The following is a 22856-nucleotide window of genomic DNA, read 5'->3' on the forward strand; positions in this document are numbered from 1 at the left end:
AAATTGGCTTTAAAAACTCACCTTGTCATTGATACATTGCAGTCCAGATATGACTCCGAAGTCGGGAGCTAACTGCGGGGACGTGACAGTGGCCATGGGTTGATATATCATGCTGCTGGTATATTTGGACCCGATCATCTTGTCCAGGTCGTACCCGTAGAGCTTGAGCCAACTGGCCAGGTCGGTCATGTAGGTGAAGTTCTGTCGTTTGTTAATGGGATCGTTGTTCTGGAATCTGTATATGAATATATCAGTGGGAGTACTGAGCTTGGTGGCCAGGTGTTCCCAAGACGGGGTCATCCACTGACCCACTGCGGGGTCATATAACCTTTGGGCGATATGTACGAGTTTCGTGTGAGGATCGATAATACCTCCGTGGAAATCAATGGGCAGAGCGAAATCCGGGTTAGAATCGCTTACGATTTTTCCAAATGGAGATCTCTTAATTTCTTTGATTATATTGCCATTAGTGTCGAATAAAGCCATCGGTGATCCATTCTGGTCACAAGCTACGTAGAATCTCTGTTCGCTGGTTTCCACCGTGATGATGACATTTCTTTGGTCATATAGGAACCTGAATGTTTTGCCGGTTTTCGGATAGTGAATATGGGTGGGAAGAGTCGGTGTCGTGGGATTGGCGTAGAAGTATTGAGTGACATTTTCTTTATCGTCTTTCCACGATACGAGCCGACCTCTATCGTCGTAGAAGTACCAAGACTGGAACTTTTCTCTTTCGAATGCGTGGATTAGTTGTCCCCTGGAATTGTAGCGATATTTCTGTTCACCTCGACGGATGACAAATCCGCGTCCATCGTAGCTGTTGAACTCGACGTCACCATATTGCACCACTCGGTCCCCGCTATCATATCCCAGGGTAACCTTCTCGCCTTGCTGGATTACGCCGATGACATTTCCATTCTCATCGTAAACGTACTTCCAGTCACTGCTGCCGACCATCTCCATTATATGTCCATCATTGTTGTAAGTGATGCGATCGGTAGAAGAAGAGCGACCGATGAGAACTTTCTGCGTTTTAATTCTGTTTCTCAAGTCGTAATCTAGTTCGAGCCTGAATACGTCATATGATTTTATATTGATCAAAATAGTTTTAATTCGACCGTGGTCATCGTAATCCGTGATAGTGAAGAATTGTTTACTAGTATCCTGCATCACCGATCTGTTGAATGTATTTCTGTATATTCTCAAATCACTAATACCCTCCAGCATACCCAAATTCTGATTATATTTGAGCCTCTGAGCTGGGAGTTCTTTGCCATTGATATTGACTTCTATGGCGGAGAGTCTCGCATTACCGTCATATTGGTATTTGAAATGCCCATTGCTTAATCCACTTTTAACGTTGAACTTAAGTTTTTCATCCTTCAGAATTCCAGCGTGGTATTTGAATTCTTCCTTCAATTCGTAGTTGGGTTCTTTTACCTCGATGGTTTTCACCAATTGAGAAGATTCGACATAAGTATAATGAATGGAAGATAAACCTGCCAGAATTGTTTCCAGTTTTCCCGAGCTATCGTAAACATAAGCTACTTTTCCAGATTGATGCGGGTATATCTTGGATAAGATCTGACCGTCATCATCGTATAGAATTTCATACGGATGCCTGTTCATGGGAGAAAAGTATTGATATTTGAAGAATCCAAGAGATGTTTGCAGAGAGAATGCGTGAATGTGGCCTCTTGGTGTGGTCAGCGATTGCAGAGCCCCGGCATCATCGTACTGCAGTAAATAATCGCTGCCTCGAGGAGTTGTAACCTTAAGCGGTAAACTACTAAACATATCTTTGAAAGCATAAATCATAGATGATCCATCGCCATACTTAATTTCAAAAAGCCTGCCAGCTCTGTCGAATCCGTATGTTTCGCTGAGGTCTCCCCAACGCCAGCTCGTTAACCTGCTGAACCTGTCGTATTCTAATTCTACCCCGGCGAATATTCCATTGCGAGGACCCCATTTGATAGGTCTTGCCGACCTGTCGTAGGTGACGTTCAATAGTTCCACTCTGTCATCCATGAAAACTGCCACCGTAGCGGAGTCTCTGTCATATTCCAGTGTCACTAGATTTTCACCATTGACTCTCAGTTTTCTTCCTATTTGTGCGACGGATTTTCCAGTTTTCGCTTTGCCGGATTGTATCTTCCTCGGGAAATAGCGCCACTCGAACCTATTGGCCAAGTCACCTCCGACTTCAATTCTTTGCTTGGCTGGAACTGGATAACTCTCTCCCAGAAGAGGATCAATTTCTGCTAGAATGGAATAAGGTACTGTGTCCGTAGATATTGAATGTCCCCACGGTAGAATGGTCGATATGCTTCCATCAGTCGATGCTATAGTCCTCAACTCTGCTTCACCGGTTTTAGTAATCACGGATGATCCCTTGATAAGCATAGATACTGGTTTGCGATTGTTTTGGCTGACTTCGACGGTTGCCCCTTTGAGACTCAAGTCAAATGTCAAACTGATGATCTTTCCGGTTGGCGTAACGGCTGTCGTGAGTCTGCCGAATTCATCGTAGTTATAAACATAGCTTCTTCCGGTGCTGTCGAGTTTTGTTTTCAGTAATCCTGACGCTCCGTGATAATCAAAAGTAACATTGTAATTATCGGGAGTACTCAATTCGTGCAACATTTTCATACGAGACATTTTCAGTCTACACTTTTGTCCCTTGGTGTTTTCTATAGAATTAACTTGACTCGAGTAATCTCTCAGTAAGAATACTTTATTTCCAGCAGCATCGGTGACCGTACTCAACTTTCCGTTGCTAGTATTAACATTGTATGTGAACAAGTACACCGTTTCACCTGTTAGGATATTTTTGGTTGTAATGTGTTGACCAAACCTATTGAATACATAAATTTCTTGAGTTTCTGGGGAGAAAATCTCGTATTCCCGGGAGCCACTGGCATCCGGAATGCTGGCCATAACAGAACGGATTCTGTAATTGGCTTGGTCTCCGATATGAACTACTCCATCAGGGCTGACAACGACTGCAGATATTGTGTTGAATTTGGAGCTAGAGGCCAAGTAATGATCGGCTTCGAAACAATCGCACCCTCTTTCGAGACAATTGCATTTAGATTCAGCTCCTGCATACAGCGATATCTTTCCATCTGTACTGATGACGCGGACTCTGTTGATTCGTTGCGAGTCGCTTTCGGCAACAAATAGTTCTCCTGCGGGACCAAAGGAAATGCTCTGCGGCATGATCAGAGTGGCGTGTGTAGCGAGTTCAATATCAAAACCTGAGGATGGGCTGGGACAATGGAGGGGTCGGCCCGCTACCACTCTCACTCTACCATCAGGGGTAAGTTGTAATATCATGTGATCGTCTATAATATGCAGAGTGTTATCTAGAGGATTGATGGCTAGTTCTGTTGGCCATCTCAAGTGTACTTCTTCAACATTTAGAGTTCCTTCGCAAGGTATCGGTTTCCAATGCGATTTATGCATGTGATTACCTATTATTGTGGTCACAATTCCATCTCTGTCAACCATTCTTATATTTGTACCGTCGGCAAAGTACAAAACATTATCTGTAGATACAGCCATTCCTTTGGGATAGGCCAGTTTGGCATCCCGGGCTAAAGCTCCGTCTCCACAATGTGCCTCGTCACCCGGAAGGCACCGTTCTCCGGAACCGACAATGGTTTCCCAGCTGTGTTCAGGATCAGAGTAGTCGTCCAAATTCCTGACTATTATGATTTGATGCGATTCAGGATCTGATATGTACAAAACATTATCTAATGGACTCAGTGCCATGTGATATCTGTAGGATACTCTGGTAGCACTGTAAGAAGAATAATAAATACATTTAGTAAAATAAATTAATGATTAAACACATTTTCTTTTGCTATTTCTGTTAGAATGCTGCGGTACTCACTTCAACTTGACGATGGTCTTGACGGTTCCATCAGTAAGTATTTTCCTTACAAGGTTAAAATCGCCCACAAATAAAGATCCATCAGGTGATGCGGCCAGGGCTACTGGAGCCAAGAGTCTCTGTTTGGATGCTGGACCATCGCAAGTTCCTGCACACTCCAGTGGCCTTTGGTGTCCATCGCCCATAGTTGTCAAAATCACTCTTGGCTTGTGTTTCAAATAAATGTTTGATCCGTCACCTTTTTGAAGAATGCCTAGAACAAGAATAACGCAATATATCAATAAAAGATTAACGATTGTACTTTCAATATGTCCAAAACTTGAAAAACAATCTCAATAAAAGATGTTCATTCAAAAGGGTTGGTAGGTATTTCTAAGAAGTGTTTTATTAATTATTTTGTTTTATTAATTATTCAACTAAATATGTGTTGGTAAATTACCTTCATGGAAGTTGTATCGATGATGAATGTCCAAATTCCATCCTCCGACCTCGGATATGCTCATGTCATGTCCACTCAACTTGGTGGTTTGATAATTCCAAATGATATCTTTGCAGTCAGTGTACTGATAGCCGACTTTTACCATTGCGGTCGTTACTCCGTAAATTCTCTGCCGGTAGACATTGAATCGGTTCCAGGCATATGTGAACTTGATAACTGGATCAGCCTCAAATACCTTCTCGAACAATATGCCTTCAATAGTGATTCTAAGGTGAATGAGGGTCAGTGTCGGAGGAATGGTTTCCGGAGTCAGCTGAAGTTGTATGGTAGACAAGTACCCAGCTGCACGAGAACTGTGATAAACCAAATTTAATCCAGTGCCAGGTATTTGAAGGCTTTCTTGGACAACCTGGAATAAAAAGTAACATTTTTAGACACAATCCTTTTTGTTATTGAATTTTAGGCTATTTTTTAATCGTAATATGTATTCTCTTTATTTACCTGTGACTCTGCTAGGATAGCGCTCTTGTCAGGACAACCACCTTGGAAGCCGTGTTTCCATGTAGCAAGAACGACAGGTTTCATCACATCATAGTCATGCACTAGGCAAGCTTGCGGCGGAGCTGATATCATCTTTTCATCATTCAGGGTCATCACTATTTTATCGATTATCACAACCTGAAAAAGTAATGTAAGGTAAATGTTTAATCTGAGATACAATAAGGTATAAATAAGAATATTGGAGCAGAAATAATATTCATATATGTAAGAAAACAATATTGGTAAGAAATCATAATATATATTTAAAATAAGTGGGTTTGATCTATTATCATATATTTATGACAAGAATTGAATTTAAAATACTAAAGGTTTACAGAAATTAACAAACATAGCTTAAACAAAATTAATGTTATATCAATGTTGCGATGAGATTTAATAAGCGATTGTTTAAATCTACATTTACACCGTAGAAGTCCAAATCTTGTCCTGAGTTTTCAACATGACAGAAACAAGAAAAAGGTAATAAGAAATATAAAATGGATAATAGCCATGGGTTATGTAACAGTAAGGGCGCTTGTCCACTACCCGGAATTTTACCGTCCGGCAGTCCGGTTTTGAAAAATTAAAGCTACTACGACAGTTTAGCGTGATCGAATTTACGCGCAACGTGTTCACGCACCGATCAAGAGCTCCGATCTGAAGAAAGATGGACAAAAGCACAAGCCAATCCAAACCAATCATCGTTTTAAAACGCTAACTGACGTGCCGGACGGTAAAATTCCGTGTAATTCCGTGTAGTGGACAAACGCCCTAAAGGTATGAAACTTCATTGTTTCTGAATTTAAAGTGGTAATTTTAAATATTTAGAAATTCATTACATCACTTAAAGAAATTACTGGATACTTCTGGCACATGAAGTCTTGTCAAATTTTCTGATTGTGAGTACGAGACTTAAGACACACTAAATTTTGACACTGAGCTGAGAAGCTGTAGTTCAAAGTAATATAATATTATGAATTTTTTTGTCATAAGTAAAAAAGCAGTAATTACCTCATTCCATGGAACAAAGACCACGTGGGACGTGTGCTTGAATGGAGATCTGCCAAACTGTAATGCCACAGCCCCGCCTCCGTTGACCAACAGCTCGAACCATCCGTTCTCTCGAGTCAGGGTGAACCCTTCCAGAGACTTGGTCGTGCTGACTCTCACGCCTACAAGTCCTGAGCCTACTGATGTCACCACACGGCCTCTCACTACTCCAGAACGACTGTGCAACATTGAAAAATATGTTAAAAACATAAAAAGTACAACAAAATGGCAAACTACAAACTTTAGCTATCTACAATAGTCCTAATTTTTTTTGGAGGCATTGCCGGACCTACGCAAGTTCACTTGGCACAAACGCCCGGGCACTTGCTTACAAGGTAGGGGATAATAATAGGTTCCTCTTAATTTACAAATGTATGTATTCCCATCCCTTTTTGGGAAGCGACGGGGCGTTAGATCCGTTGCCGGTTGAGGGTGTTCTAACATTAATCCATTCACCAATGAATAATGACTATAATTTTGTAGTTTAGGTGAGTTAATAGTATAAGTTGTTGGGGATTTGATGTGCATATGTAGGTGTTTTCAAGTGATTTTAAAGTTAATTTAATTTAATTTATTAATTTAATGAAAAATATATCTACGCTCTAACGAATTTTTTAAAAGATTTTATATTCATTGTAGTGGCTCATGAAAAGAATTCTCATGAGTGAAACACACACAAACCACAGAAAAAAATACTGTTATTTTTAATGTTCCTTAAATGACAGTATTTTGAGATGAATCAATAATGATCATAAAACAGTTAACAAAATTATACTTAAAGTTTGCATCCAAACGATTTAGAAATTTTAAAATGATACTAATAAACCATAAATCCGTATTATAATGTATTAAGTAGATAGGATTATTTCACTATTATTATTTTTGTGCAATAAATTCACATAAAAGCTGGGACAAATCATTTATGATGATTGTCAGTGACATAATGTATGGAGATTCCAAACGTTATTTCAGTCACTTGTGAAATCCTATAGTGGAATAAAAACCATGATTTATTTTACAAAAAGAGTGTGTGAACATGTATGCAGAATGTGTATTAGAGGAATGTGGTGTCTAGTGAAATAAATGTGGAGTCTACTGCATTGTCTAATAAATCCATACACTATGATACTTAAAATATAGATCTATACCGTAGAACGGGGCTACTTGAACTTTGATGTGTTACTTGAGCCCAGTACAAAAAATAGATTCAAATCTGTATTTGGTCTACAATAATGAACGTATCGTGACAATAAGTGTCACCTGTCAGGGAAACAATACATCATGTCGATACGTTCATTATTGTAGACCAAATACAGATATATATTTTTTGTATACTGGGCTCAAGTAACACATCAAAGTTCAAGTAGCTCCATTCTACGGTTTAGTTTTTTTTTTAAAATATGATAAAATTGAACTGTCAATCTTTCTTTATATAATATCATCTAACCTGCAATAAAAATCATCAATGGTTACTTAAAAGTAGATAATTGGCATTTAAACATAAATTTGTGATGAAGAGATTTAAGTATCAAATAGCAATAATAAAGCCAATAATCATTTATCAAATAAACATTGACAATTACCCAAAAGTCTGTAAAAATCACTAAATATAGCACTCAGTGAGTCTGTAATTATACTTTAAAGATGTTTACGGTCTAAAAACATGGCTGTTAGTTATATTTTATACCTATTCACAAAACGCTATTGAGACTACAAAATATTGTTACCACACTTGCTAATTTGTATCAAATTCTTCTAACCCTTATCCTTACTCAATGGTGCAAAAGGCACTAATCAACATAGTGTTATATTGATTAATTATTACATGAAGGCAAGTTGATCAATCCTACGTGATACCAGGTACTAAGTCCAGGGTGATAGTAAATAAATATGAGAGTGAAAAATCACATATATTTATTTTGGCCCCCCTGGGAATCGAACCCGTGACCTCCAGCACGGTAGCCAAATGCGCTAACCACTACACTATGGAGGCGGACAAAATGCAATACTTTGATCAAATACATACAATTAAGATTTTTTGTACTGTAAAAAATAGGTATAGCTGAAATCTCCAACGCATGTTTCAATAAAGGTATTTTCAGTAAATAAAGATATTTATTTAATTTTCAAGTGCATCAATGTTTTATATATGATAACCTCTAAAATATGTTGTACAGAATTTCTGGCTAAAGGAGATTTGCATATTTTTTTCAAGTTTATGTAGTTATCTGTAATTTTAAAAATCTGATTTGAGATTTTTCAAACCCAAGTGTATAACATCAAAAAGTGTAAATGTATTATTGATTACATTTTCAAGTACTTTTTATTTTTCTAAGGTAAATATTTTTTTAAAGGCATTATTCTTGATAACAATTTTTTCATATATTTTTTTGGGCCTAATTATGATGACAAAAGAAAATAGTATTTTTTTCCATAGATGATACCTTATGTACTGTTAAAATGTGTAGTAACACTCTTTACTTGACCCTTAACCTTCGTTTAGTCACTAGTTGTAGTACATTTGAAGCTGAACATGGTTTTAAACCATTTTAAATATTTTATGTAGATTACCACTCGACCATAGACAGTTGACAAATTATATTGCACATTATCTATGGCAAAGACTTGGTACAAACTTGGGACTAAATGAAAATTTGTGAACCAATTGATGTAATCAAAGTTGTGTAATATAGAATGAATAAATATATGTAAATACATATTGTATAAAGCAAACAAAAAATTCACAGGACACAAAACAAGGGAAATTAATGATTACAAAACACACAAAACACTCATGCAACACACAGTGGTAACAATTCACGCTGCCAAAGAATACTTGGTCAAACTACTACTCTGATTAAATTACATTTCTGTCGTGGTCCTTACCTTGCATTGAACTGATTCCAAAACACACTGAGCAGCATAAAAATTATGATAAAAATAAATTAAAATCTTTGAAAACATTTTTTTGACCGATTCAAGGTAGCAATGAATATTCTTAATTTTGAAATTTATTTAAAGTCCATGATTTAAAAAAATAATAATTGATTTATTTTATTGAAAAAAACAACAAAAAATATGTAAAAACACAGTGATACAAGCATTGTGGATTTTACCGCTCTTCAAAGCAACTCCTGTTTAGAAGATTTGACAAACATTTGCTAACGCTTCCGTAACATTTACGAATTATCATGCTTTGTGCTGAAGCTCAAAAAAATTGTTGTAATGAGATTGAATCCAATATTTGTTTTCTGCGAATAACGACATTCTCAAATGTTCTAAAATTTTTGATGAATTCTGCATCTTACAACAAAAGCTTTTCATGATTCAACGTCAATATTTAAGACAACACACACACTTAAACAAGTAGATGGAAATTGAGGTTATTATTGACATATAAACAGAAAACAATGACAAACATTTTCATACCCGCACACAAATCAATTGGAAAACATCAGGAATGTAGACTGGGGCACAACAATGCATTGTTAACAGATATCCGAATAGAAATAATTCGTCTGAATTTAATAAAGATGTAAATGTGTTTGAAATAGCTTCACACTTGTGGAAATTCACTCGGTGTAAGCGATACATAGCTAAGAAACTACGACACTCACCTTTCGTTGAATGTTTCTAAGCGAGCGTAGTTCTGTAGGCTGTCCTCATCGATGAGGAACTTCATCCGTTCGAAGAATGATGCCGTGATCGCCGGTGGTTGCTTCCTGAGAAGTATTTCTATCGGCGTTGGAGATGATACACACAGCTGGCTGCTGCTGCACTGATAGTTGGTACAGCATTCCGGATCTTCACAGTCCACTAATCCATCTGAAAATTGTTTAGTAACACTTGTAACATGTGTATCGGTATATGCTACGATAGAACAATAGAAGTGTCAGGTTTTAGCAACAAAAAAGATAAGATCAGAAAAAGTGAAAAATCTAAAGTAGAACACAAAGATGTCCTTAGATTTGGTAGAGGTTCAAGTAGAAGATGAAGAAAAAAAAATGAAGAAGCTTCTTAAATACACAGCTGTCAGAAGGATGAAAATAACTACAAAGAAATGATGGAAGTGGTATCTGGTCTAGATTCATTCTCTTCAATAGACAAGGACAGAATAAAATCCTTTCTATTTATTTATCAATAGTTTGCTTTAGTTGAACAAGCTCAAAGGGGTTCTTAGTTTCAAAGAAATTAAATGAATTTGTTCAATCGACCTTTGTGACAGCTTTGCAGAATACTAATGGGGGGTGAAGAGACATTATGCAAGATGAAAAGAAGATAACGAACCTTTGTCATTATCTTTTCCATCATTGCAGTTCTGTTCCTTGAGTGTTGTGCAATCGGGTCCGTCCCAGCCATCGAAGCAGCGACACTCCCAGAGTCCATCTGCCCCCACGCGACAGGAGCCGTGGCCGCCGCATCCTCCGGGGCAACCTTCCATGGTGCAGTGACGCCCGTTCCAGCCGGAGACGCACAAGCAGGTCCCGTTCTTACACTGGCCGTGCTCGCCGCACCGTGCATCGCATAGGCGCGTGGCGCACGCGTCTCCCGCCCAGCCTGCGTCGCAACGACACGCGTCACCGACGCACGATCCATGTGGGCCACACTCCAAATCACACACCTCTGAAAGATTTAAATTAGAATACATTAGTGATTCATGTGTGTTTTGCACACAATTGATACCTTTTGGTTTCGGTTTTAGTTTTTATCAAATATAAAGTTAAAATGAATTTGTACTAAAGAGAAACATTATGGCATAAGATAGTACAATTCTCAAGAAAGTAAAGAGACCTTTATCCTGTATGCCTGAACAAGCCTGAAGAAGATATGTTTGAAATACTGTTTTTTTTCATAAAAATAACTGCTAGAATTGCTGTGGGTTTTGAAAGTAAACAAACATTTCACCTTTAGAGCAGTCATCCCCAGACCAACGGGGTCCGCAGGTACAGGATTGGGTATCTAAATCGAATGTTCCATGTCCAGAGCAATCGGGCAGGCATTGAAGTGCATCCTTGTCCATTGTTGCGCAGTCCGCTCCTTTCCATCCTTTCTTACAGAAACAAGATCCTTCGATACAGAAACCGTGTCCCGAGCAAGTTGGATGAGGGCAGTCAGCTTCAGCGCAAAACTTTCCTTTGTATCCTCTTATACAAGCACACTTCCCATTGACGCAGTGTCCGTGCCCATTGCAGTCGGGAACTTCGCATTCATCATGTCTGAGAGAGCATTCCTTTCCTTTCCAACCGGGATTACACTGGCATTCTCCGTTTATGTATTCTCCCTTTTGACTACAGAGAACTGGGCAAACGCCTGAAAATTAAAAGAAATAATTGATGATGTACTGTAGGATTAAATCATAGATTAAGATTACTTGGATGTAAAAAATACATACTTTCACTGCAGTCATCTCCACCAAAGCCAGGATTGCATTGACAGTGTCCCATCAAGCATTCTCCTTTTCCAGAGCAGCCGTTGGGGCAGTTATGGGTCATATCATCAGCTACGACAGCTATAAAAGCAACTTCTTGAGGATCTCCATCATCATTATACAAGGATAAGAACCAGTGTCCCTGTTCCATGTAATGTGTCACTTCTTTTTTCATAGAAGGCTGGAAAATCATAATAAATTAAATTTTGTAAATAATTCGATCTTTCATTCAATATGTTTATTTGATTTGATTAGTGATGATATATTAAAATGTAGTATGTTATTGGTCTCACATGTGATGCCCTTGTTGTTCTCGCTTTGAATCCGCTGAGTACTTCTAGAATATGATACTGGGTATGCGTTGGAAGAGCATTCCGCCTTGCATAAACACCGATGGATGCACCCCGCGGAATGTTGTAGTCGAACTTCACATACGCAGCTTCGGACTGGTAGAACTGCATATTCCAGTAACTATACGGAGGAATTTCCTTGGACAACCTTTGCCCCAGAGCAATCTGAGAGAAGGTTGTTCCGTCGGGAGGAAATGACCGTGCTGGGAATGTTCTAGCTCCTACCGACACATACAAAAATATTAGTATCAACTCATAAGCGCATGAATAAAAAAGCTTTATTTCACGCATAAGTGTATTGTATTTATTTACAAATGTTAATGATAATGGAAATTTGGTAAAACAAGCTGAATGGGAAGTTTAATTATTAGGCTCATGAGATTTCATAAAAATAAATTATTTTACATACAAATTGAAAGTTCTTTAACAATCAATGAAATAATGAAATTGTAAAAAATGAAAGTTAGTAGGAAAATATGTGTATTTTAAATAAGATAATTAAAGGATACAACCTATTCAACGATAAAATCATATAATTAATTAAGGGCATGCAAAATGATACACAGAAATGGAGCAACATTAATGAATTATTTTCAAGTGTTTGAAAGGCAAACCATGCACATTAGATCTAAAGTATTAAAAACTATAAATATAAAGATAATAGTAAATTGCTATAGGAGTAAAGCAGGCACAATAAATGAGGATGAAGGATGTGATAGGTGTCCATGATTCGAAGTGTCACAACATCTTGTCCGGCAGATCTCACATGCATTTGTTGTTGAGCTGAGTCTTGTAAATCCAAGAAAGCCTTCAAACGAATATGCAAATGAAATTGATGACCTTACCTTCTAGGATGAGAATGATGGGTAGTGGAGGTAGAGGGGTGGTCACTGAGGGACAAGCTGTCTCAGTGAAAGTACTTTCTTCAGTTGTCGCTTCACTAGTGAATTCTGTCCATTCTGAGCTGCTTGAGATATCGGTTTGAGTGCTACTCTCAGAAGTTGACGGATCTTCACTCGATGTCGTATAAGCTTCGTCAGTGACTAACACCGTTGTATTCTCTAAATTAATATGTTTTTCAGTACTGGAAACATTTATATTTGTATTTCTCGAATACAAGTCAGGGAAAAACGGTTCCATTTCTTCGTCTGGGTCGACATAATTTTCATAAAAGGGGTCTGTAATATTATCAGAAGTGTAATTATCTCCACAAACTGGACACGAACACAGGCACTCTCCACCATATAGAGACAGAGCATCACTTTGGATGGTGGTTGTGGTACTTGGTACGGTGGTGGAGAGCTGACGTTCGGTTGTTGAAGATGGGGTTGATGCTGAAGCGATTTTGAGGCTCTCCATTTGGTTAGACTGGCCAAGATTTCCAAGCTCATGCTTCACTTCGACGGGATTAATTTGCACATCAGGCAAGCTACCCGAGTTAGGGTTTGTAGGCACATATATCGATAAAACATAAAGCGGCTTTGGCTGGCTATTTCCATTTCCTTCGGAAGAAATAGTTACATTTACTACCACACGGCTCGAGTTGTTACCTGAATCCAAAGGCAAAGGCTTGTCAACTTTTGGGAAAGTGGGAGGGGTTTTTGTAATAAAAGGAACATGTTGATCTACGTTATATATGTTACTCGCATTGTTATTACTAACATCATTAGTTAAGTTAACATATTTATTAGTATTATCTCCATGCTTGAATTCAAACTCTGCTTTTTGCGGGTAATTTATTTGGTTAATTAATTTTGGAATAGCGTTTAATTGAGTTTTGCTATCGGTGTCTCTTTCCTCAAGCGGTAAATCATTTTTCAAACGGTTATAATCAAGTCTGAAATTCTTTTCTAATTTGTTAGCGGTAGTATTTTTAAAGATGTGTTTCTCATTCATGTAAAGCATTTCAGCAGATTTTTCTTCCTTCACATAATTGACTATCGTCAGGTCATCTTGTTGCATCAGGTCAGATGGGTCATATTCAATCTGTTCATCTTTAATGTGGGTATCTGGTTCCTCAGGCATATCATAAATTTCCGAGTTATTTGGTTTGATGACTAATACGGAATTGTCACGTTGCGTGTAAGACTGTGCCGTTGTCGCAAAATAAAGGGATGTGTGCAGTGTAACATAATTAGTGATAGAAGATGGCGTGATTGAGTCTATGTGAGTGGCAGGTGAAGAATTGTCATCGTTTGTTGCTTTAGTAGTTTTTCGAATGCTTGTGTGTTTTTCAGTTGACTGACTGTTCGCAGATGATAAAATATTTTCAATTGTATCTTCGGATGGATTTGTACTATATAAATCATCAGGAGCTATCGAAGCTTTTTTTACGATAGGCATTGTACTTGTAAGAATATTGCCAACATTTTCAGATATTTTATTAGTGGAAATTGTATTAGAAAGATTATCAACAATTGTCGATAATTTTTCTGATTTTAAGTCAAATTCTTCGTTTCCTTCAGTTGTTATTTGATTTGATTCAGATACAGTGTCAACATAATCTGTGTATATATCAGTCGAGGTGTGTGGAGCAGGTGAATTCGCATCAACAAAAGCGGTGAAATCATCTAAAGGGCTACTCGAAGTCACGTCCATTTTCTGGTCACCATGCATTCGCAAAGACTCGTCCGGATCATGCAAGCTACCCCGAGAAGTGGTAGTTAGCAAGTCATGCACAATATCTATACTCGGTGAAGAGTCTACAGCACCAGACAGAGAAAGGCCAGAAGAAGAAGAAGATTCATGCTGACTAGCGTGTCTACGAGAGCGTCGGCCAAGCGAGGGTGAGAGAGGAGGGTCGGGGTTACCTGCGGCCTGCGCCCCGGAGCCGGCGGCCCCCGGCCGAGGGCGGTTGCTGAGCGACTTGTTGGTCTCCAAAGTGGTGGCCTTGGAGGCGGGGAAGATGTCAGGATTCTCCCCCACCAGAACTGTGCAGGCCTTTGTGTTTTGGTACGACCAATTCAGCAGGTTTGAGGCTGCAACATGGTAAAATCGACAATTGAATATTTATGTTAACTTCTTCTAAATGAACTACAGAAGAGTTTCTATGTTCCCATACATTTAACATGACACCTTGCATTAAGTTTTATGTCAGATGTCAGATTACAAACAGTTTAATATAATAAATATTAATGCCACAGGAAATTCAAGAAAATTAATAAGAATAATAATGATATCATGTTTATTTTAAATAAAACCATTATTTTTTCTATCAAAATTATATGCTAAAAATATTGTTAGTTAATAAATATATTAGATTGTTTGGAAAGTTCTGTGCGTGTAATTGAAAACTGGTATAAACAAAGGTTCGTGTTTGTATCTTTTTATTTACAAGTACTGCAGATCAGACTGTGATGTTTGGAGCAGTTGATAAAATATTTAATACTGAGCATGTTAAAATAACAAGCGAATTTGAGGAACTTTGATATGGATGAATTTGAATGAGGCAACGACACATAAGTTGTGTGAGAAAAAATGTCGCTTGATGTTTTTACCATATCTAACAAAGATGTTTGATGCAAGTACATTTCGGGAATATAAGAAGATAACTAGGAAGAAGATAGTAGACCTTAACATACTTAGAACGGGAAAGGTATTTCTACCCGTTTGGTCGATTGATGCTTAAGGACGGGAAGGGTATTTTTACCTTCTGCACCGGCCTCATTTCAAAGTCAGAAAAGAAGTAATCATTTAATGTTTTTAAACTAATTAACTAACCATTTACCGCAGGGGTAGGCAGAGAGAATAGAACGCCACACCACTCTGTCTTTGCAAACAATCTTCGGTTCTTCCACGTTCATGCATCTCCTCATACATACCCGCCGATTATTTCAACTCGTAACCTGACCGCTTTCAAGTATTTGGCACACCTGATCGTGCCAAGATTTTCTCGGTCTTCCTCTGCTCTTTTTCCAACAATATTCGCCTCATTTATTTATTTTACCATTCTTTCCTCACTGATTCGTTCCACATGTCCAAACCATCTCAACACACCTTTCTTAATTTTATCGATAATGCTTATCTCAGCTTTGCATTCCTTCCTTATTTCACTATTCGAACATCTATCATATATGTTTTTATATGAATATGTACCAATCTCTTTGTTAAGGTCTAAGCTATATATCGTAGTCGTACAGGAGAAAGTGACCAAATACCAAAACGTAAAATGTTCAGGAGAGCCATTTAAGTCACTTTTGCTTGGCAAGAAAATTAACATCAATGCAGTTAGTCATTTTTAACGAATCAATATAATGTGCTTCCAAGTTTAAAATCCTTTGGGATTTTTTTCAGAGCAATATTAAGCTAGTAAGATATCACAGTCAATGATCACCTTTTTGTAAAAAATGCAGTTGGTCACTTACTCCTGTATGACTACGATATACATAATTTAAAATCTCGTCGCTAGCGGTTCGCAGGGGTAAAAAACACCCGTTCGAAATATGTTAATATTAACGGACAGAACTTTCAAAACAACTCGCTACATTAAGGGTTAATTGAGTTATTTACCATTTTTACCTGATATATACGACAGCACGGCAGTGAGCACCACAGACAGGATGATAGAGACTATCGCCGTGCATTTCCACGTGCACTTGGAGGCCAGCCCCTTCCGGAAGTGGAACCTCCCGGCGGCCGGGGGGAAGTGGCTCGACGGCGGCCGGCGCAGGTTGTTCCGCAGCGGCAGGACCGGCGCGCCCGCGTAGGGCATCCCGCAGCGCCCCTCGCCCATGCCACCCATGCCGCCCATGCTGCCCATGCCGCCCATGCCGCCCATGCCTCCCATGCCTCCCATCCCCTTGTCCTTGGACGGACTGCTGCACGAGGAGTTGGACTTGTAGTCCATTGAAGAGTTTTTCTGGATATCTCCTGGAAGAATTGAAATATTCATTAACCTTAATATTATTAATATTTAAATATTATTGTATGTCATAATTACTTTTATATATTTTTTTCAAAAATGTTTGTAATATCTGTATATAACCACCCATAGAGATTTTTTGTCTACCGGTTTAGAGACGTGCCCGTTTCTTCGTCAGGACAATCACAATACTACTTTAAAAAATATACCTATTTTCATATTTTCTCACATACGGTGTTTGAAAATGTTGCGGAATGCATCGACAAAAAACATATGTTTTTTACCTAGTAAAAGTTAAATAAAAATGAATAGATTTTTCCACAAAGTAACTGCCGAATCAATAAATGAAATTAATTTACCTAACTAACCATCACGTCGCTTTCCCGCAGGGGTAGGCAAAGAGAAAATAACACCAAACCTCACTGTATTTGCAAACATTCCTCGCCTCTACTACAGTCATGCATCTCCTCATACATTCTGGCCGATTATTCCGACTCCTGACCTATCCAATTTCAAGTATTTGACATGCTTGATCATGCAACTATTTAATTTAATTTTTTTGCTTAGATGGTGCATAGCGTACTGCATGACTTTAACGTAATATTGTTTGATATTTGACGGTATAAAGGCATAGTGATCAGTCCTCCCCTTCAGGTACCAGTCCAGAATAAATTTAAATAAATATTAGAGTAAAAAACTAACTATAATTATTTTGACCTCCCTGTAAATTGAACCCGGGACTTCCAGCACGTTAGCGAAATGCGGTAACCATTACGCTGCGGAGGCGGACAATATTGATTACATGACGTCAAATTATTTGAAATAGAATTATAATGTTTTTTATAGCTAAATGGTCTCAAATACTTTGAAATGGAATTGCCATGTTGTCAAAAGTTACAAAATGGATTTAGTGTTGTGAGTAGGGTAGATACGACGTGGAATTATTGTGTTGTCAAAACCAATTAAATGGATTTATTGTGAACAATCCATTAAACCGGAATGATAGTGTAATAAACCCACATTATAAATTACTTCATCTTTGCTGAGATATCAATATTTTTTTTGCCTGGAGACGGATTTTTGAAAGTTTTAACTAGTTTAAACCTAGAATACCAAACTATCGTATGAATTACGATAGCAAAAAGACCATTCCTGGAAAAAATAATATTCACGTCGTTCCTGTACTCCCTGCTGAACTTCTAAAATGATGAAATTTTTTGATTATCTTATTTCTTCCCGTTTTATTTCTTTGTCGTATTTTTTACTAATGTTTAGTAAACGTTATTATATATATATATATATATATATATATATATATATATATATATATATGTTTAGTCATAAATTAAACCCTGAAGAGGGCAACAGGTTGTTACCGAAACTAGTTGGTTAATAAAAATGTGAGTGGATCAAAACACAGAGTCTTTTTATTTCTCAAAATAAAGTGATTATAAATTCCATTAGAGTTAGAAGTTGACTTACCACTAGGAATATAGACGTTCCCTGACGGGGTCCTGACGAGGCAGGAGGGCTCAAAGTCCGCCTGGTCCGCGGGGTTGCCCGTGATACGGCCGTTGAGGCGACTCATCGTGGGCACGTTCCTGGGGGGCACATCGGGGGGACCCCGGGCTCCACTACTGTCCAGCAAGCACCCTGGGAACAAGGCGACACAACCGCTTTAGCACCAATCATCTAACTTGTACATTACACTACTATATTTACAATTTGAAAAAGGATTTTAGACAATGTCTAACCTAGGAAATATACAATTTAACTTTAAGTGATGAGTTGCATTTTTAAAAGCATAATTGAGACATGATTAAACTACTTAAAAAAGGTGTTTTAACTCATGGGTAGAATGGTGAATGTTACATACATGTTAAGTGTTGAGATGCCAAAAACATATCGCTTACTCCTTTCAACAACGTCATATATCAAAAAACTTGATTTTTCAGGAATTCGTTTTTAATGTTTAAAAATATAATAAAATGTATTAAAATTAAATATTAAGCCACATATTGAACTTTTTACTGTGCAATAGATCTTTTTAGGTAAAACCTAAAGACTTTTTCTCCATTTGAAAAGTATTTAGTTTTTTTAAAAAAATTATTAAACAATACTATTTGTTCAAAATGGAAAAACAACACTTTTTGCCCTGTAGCGAGTAAATATTAAGTTAAACATCTGCCGCTTTTGCTGGGATATAGTACATTTTTTGGGCTTTCCGAAAACATGCACGACTGAAAATTGTCGATTTTTGATATATGACGTTGTTGAAAGGAGTGAGCGATATGTCAATTTTAAAGATCTGTCAACTTGATATGAAAAATGTATCATTCTTCTCTTTTTTTAATGAAAAAATATGGAAGTCTGAGCATCTTACGATTTGGCGTTTGGCTGTATGTATGTTAAACCTTACTGGTTTGCGGACGGGTCTAAGACCATTGCATATATACAGGTTTCAAAAAATTATGCACAATGGATATGATCAATAATGGGCAGAATGGTGAGCGATACACATGTGTATAAAGTGATCACTTAAGCCAAATGTCAGGCTGTAAGCCCTAGGATGCTTAGACTTTTATCTTCTGTCCGAAATAATAAATAATAATAATATTGTCTGTAATTAAATATGTTTTTTACATCGAAGATCATTTTAAATCAAAGCACTTTTAAAGATTTTATTAAACGATAATTTATTCATCTTATTTTTCTCTTAATTAAAATATAATATTTTTTCTATTGCATAAAATCAATCAAAATTTTAAAATCTGCCTGAATAAAAAAACGGAGAATAATTTTATGTAGGTAAAAATATAAATTTCATGTAAATTACTCTTTTGAAAATTACTGCTTCAACCCTTTTCGATTTCCACCATCGAAAATTTAAAACCCTCTAAGAAAATAATCTTCCGGTTGATTTAATAATAACATGGCACTCAAATTTATAAAATAAATACGGATTCAATCAATAAGTACCTCGGTCAAACAGAAACATTAAGGGATTATTCAATATTTCGGAACGGGTCTGAAAGATTGGCATAAATTGATAACGAGGCGGTACGAATCTCTCGAATTAGAGCTTTTTGCAGACTGGCAGCTAAATATAATAATGTTACCCCCGGCGAAATGCTCGAAGATCATTATCAAAATACACCAAAATGCTGAGTAAAGTGCAAACGCCCCATTTCACCCTCGGCGGTCCACATTTCCAATGCCACGGCAAGAAAATGAATCAATACTCATTAAGCGCGGAGTCCGCTTCATTTGAATAACGTACCTACATGTATTATATCAGCGCTCCGAAACCGGTGTGCCGCGAGCCGAATACTGGCGTACCTAACTAACTAACCATCATCGAGAATAGAACGCCACACCACTCTGTCTTTACAAACATTCTTCGCTTCTTCCATATTCATGCATTTCGTCATACGCACCCGCCGATTGATCCGACTCCTAACCCGGCCGATTTCAAGTATTAGATATGTCTGATCGTGCCAAGTTTTTCTCGGTCTCCCTCTGCTTTTTTTCCAACTACATTCGCCTTATAAATTTGTTTTACTGCTCTTTTCTCAATCATAAATTTTACATGTCCAAACCCGTAAAAACCCAGACTTTCATATTCTTCTTCATCTATGTTGAGATGTCAAAAAAGAACGTAAAAAATAACACCTGATTGGAGATAATCCAGATTTGTGAACAAGTATTTGGACACACTAAAAATGTTGTAAAATTTTTGTGTTCATTGAAACAAGCGCAGATATCAAATAAATTAATTATTATTTGATAACAGTTATTAAGATTGCGCAAAAATAAATACATTAGTTTAGTTTTATGTATGTTATAATTATCAAATAAAAAACAAAAAAATGTTGAATTCAAAACCTACATATTTTTGCTTTTGGTGTGTTTGAATTTCGGTATGTCGTAGGTGATAAAAGGTTTCGAAGCACTGCATTATACATATAACTAAGTTAGGACGGGTTCGACTACCAACGGCGGCATTTTAGTAGTGAGGAATTTTAATACGCCTGAGGTGAACATTAATCAAGTTGATAATCATACTGCCGCTGGTGGCTTCAGGGGGAGGTACTGTAGGGGTAGGGGTGGGTTCGGTCACAAAGTGGACATGGACAGCGTTTGACAATATAACATCCCACTAGACGTTTAATGGTCACCGTTACATCGCATTTGTATTTGTATGAATTCTATTAGTATTTTTATTTTTCTTGAATAGGAAATACGAGTATATAAAAATGTATATATTTTTTGAGAATGTCACTCAAATAAACAAATATACATACACTTAAAAATCAGTATTTAGTTTCTCATTCAGTTTTAGAATTTATAGTGATCTCCATTAAGAATCGAACTAAAAACCTTTTATTATGTAGTCATCTAGTTACAGAACAAAAAGTACTTTAATATTTATTGCATTACTAAAAGTTTTTATTGAAATACTATTATTTATTGCATATAGTAGGGTGCTAACTGGATTATTGGAATTAGCGATTAAACTCCATTGAATAATTACACTTGTTTATACGAGTATATTATATAAAAACAAAATATCGTAAAAATAATGCTGCATAAAATTACAAGTGCTGAACTAGAATTGAATAAGAATTTATTTTGAAGAGAAAAATCTACACGAATTTGTAAAAAAGGTGATATAAAAAATAAAATAAATAGCTGAATCAGATTTGCTGAATCTCAGTAATTTGTACTATTCTAGTTACTCGTAAAAACAACGGCCCTTCTTCTAAAGCAGATCCAGGTAAGGGGGATGTTTCGGGGGTGGCTAGGACACCCTTCACGCGAATAGTTCGTTAGTTTGTCGCTGGGGTGGGAATTCCTACTCGCCGAGACAAATAACCTCCACCCTTGTGTCTCCCCGGATAATTCGTAAACACTGGCGATATAGCAGTGTCTTATGCTAATGCCTTAACTGCACAGACGGTGGAAAGAAATCCATTTGACAATCGCGATTTTTAATGCCATTCCGAGCGCTGAGGGTGCGCTGGTATCAGGCAGTACTATTTGAAAGCTTCCCAAGAAATAAATTGCTAAGAAGAACGTAGTTTTATTTCAGAAAAACTGTCTCGGACTAATTCAGTAAAAAGTCAAGAAATTGTAATGGATAATCTGAAATACCAGACAGTATTAATGGCATCAAATAATATATGTACATAATCGAGCTAAAGTTTATTATTAATTTTTGTACAAATTTTCACCTAATTTGTGTAAATTCTGAATCGAAAATCGAATAAATACTTACTGAAAAGAAACGACAAAAAAACAATAATTTAAAGAATAATATTTTTTTCAATAATGCTTAAATAATTCGTTATTGAAAATATTTATTTTTCACGTTTACCATACAACTATGTTGCAAGGGTGCCATTTTTCAAGTTTTAAAAAATTACATCATTTTTATTATTTAAAATTTATATATCGCTCTTTACCAAATCCATACCTTTTTATTTGATATAAAAAAAGGAGGACGATTGATGTTTCGTGGAAATGAAGAGGAAGAGAAATGGCGGGGATTTATCGTATTGTATTATAACATACTTCTGTTGTTACGCCATATTATTTCAGTACACAGTACCTAAATAAATACTAAACATATTATCATTCAGTATTCAAAAGGGTACGGAGTTAGTGTTTATATTTGTCTCCATTTACGTCAAAAGTTTCGCAAATGTTTTGGTACACGCTATTTATATAACCAAAATATCCTAAAAACATTTCGAATGTAATATATTTTTGAGGGTAGATTTTTTGCAAAGCGAACATAATGCCAGTAATAAAGAGTAAACAAGCCACGAGAATCTGCAAAATGTATAAAGGAAATCAATGGTTTCCAATTAAAATGAAGCCCGAGAGTCGCTGGGTCGAGATAAACTTTCGTTTCAAACAATAAATGGCGAGAGAAAGTTTGCAAGTTCGCTCCGATGTCGAATAACCTACGTTCGGGAAATTCTTCCAATCTCCAAAGCCACCCTCCTCCGACCTCCCCGACGGGCCAACGATGGCCACTGTGCTTGGCACTTCTAAACTCCATCGCCAACTCGGACGGACGGATAGAAACACGCTTCAAAAAAGTTCAAATTTCATAAAAAAAAATGTCGCGATTTGTTTGTATTCATGTCAATATCGCGTAAATCTGTCGACCGAATAAAAAAGTCACAAAAACGCGAATAATAGAAATCTGTTAAAAAGGAGATAAATTAAAGCGATAAGAAAATTAAATTAAAAGTAAAGTTCTTTCTCTAAGCGCTTCACAA

The 22856-nt window shown here is 37.0% G+C and overlaps 1 protein-coding gene across 8 annotated transcripts in view; it reads right to left on the bottom strand.

Moving 5' to 3' along the window:
* Window positions 1–22856, bottom strand: part of Ten-m (teneurin transmembrane protein Ten-m) — a 514493-nt gene that overhangs the window by 2563 nt on the left and 489074 nt on the right. For 4 of the 8 annotated variants that reach the window (XM_088258104.1, XM_088258106.1, XM_088258105.1 and 1 more), the window contains 13 exons: window positions 18049–18219; window positions 16224–16574; window positions 12551–14683; window positions 11649–11926; window positions 11320–11536; window positions 10833–11237; window positions 10215–10550; window positions 9545–9752; window positions 5889–6105; window positions 4839–5015; window positions 4338–4746; window positions 3899–4151; window positions 22–3805 (listed from right to left, as the gene is read on the bottom strand). In XM_088258104.1, coding sequence (XP_088114230.1) covers window positions 22–3805; window positions 3899–4151; window positions 4338–4746; window positions 4839–5015; window positions 5889–6105; window positions 9545–9752; window positions 10215–10550; window positions 10833–11237; window positions 11320–11536; window positions 11649–11926; window positions 12551–14683; window positions 16224–16574; window positions 18049–18219 — 8939 coding nt within the window. Of the gene's footprint in view, window positions 1–21; window positions 3806–3898; window positions 4152–4337; window positions 4747–4838; window positions 5016–5888; window positions 6106–9544; window positions 9753–10214; window positions 10551–10832; window positions 11238–11319; window positions 11537–11648; window positions 11927–12550; window positions 14684–16214; window positions 16575–18048; window positions 18220–22856 lie in introns of all 8 variants that reach the window. The other 4 variants (XM_088258103.1, XM_088258101.1, XM_088258108.1 and 1 more) reach the window with 3 other exon arrangements.

This window comes from Brachycentrus maculatus, unplaced genomic scaffold (assembly GCF_059751285.1).
Source record: "Brachycentrus maculatus isolate JH-2025_06_01 unplaced genomic scaffold, ASM5975128v1 h1tg000090l, whole genome shotgun sequence".
In the NCBI taxonomy this organism is placed as follows: Eukaryota; Metazoa; Arthropoda; class Insecta; order Trichoptera; family Brachycentridae; genus Brachycentrus; species Brachycentrus maculatus.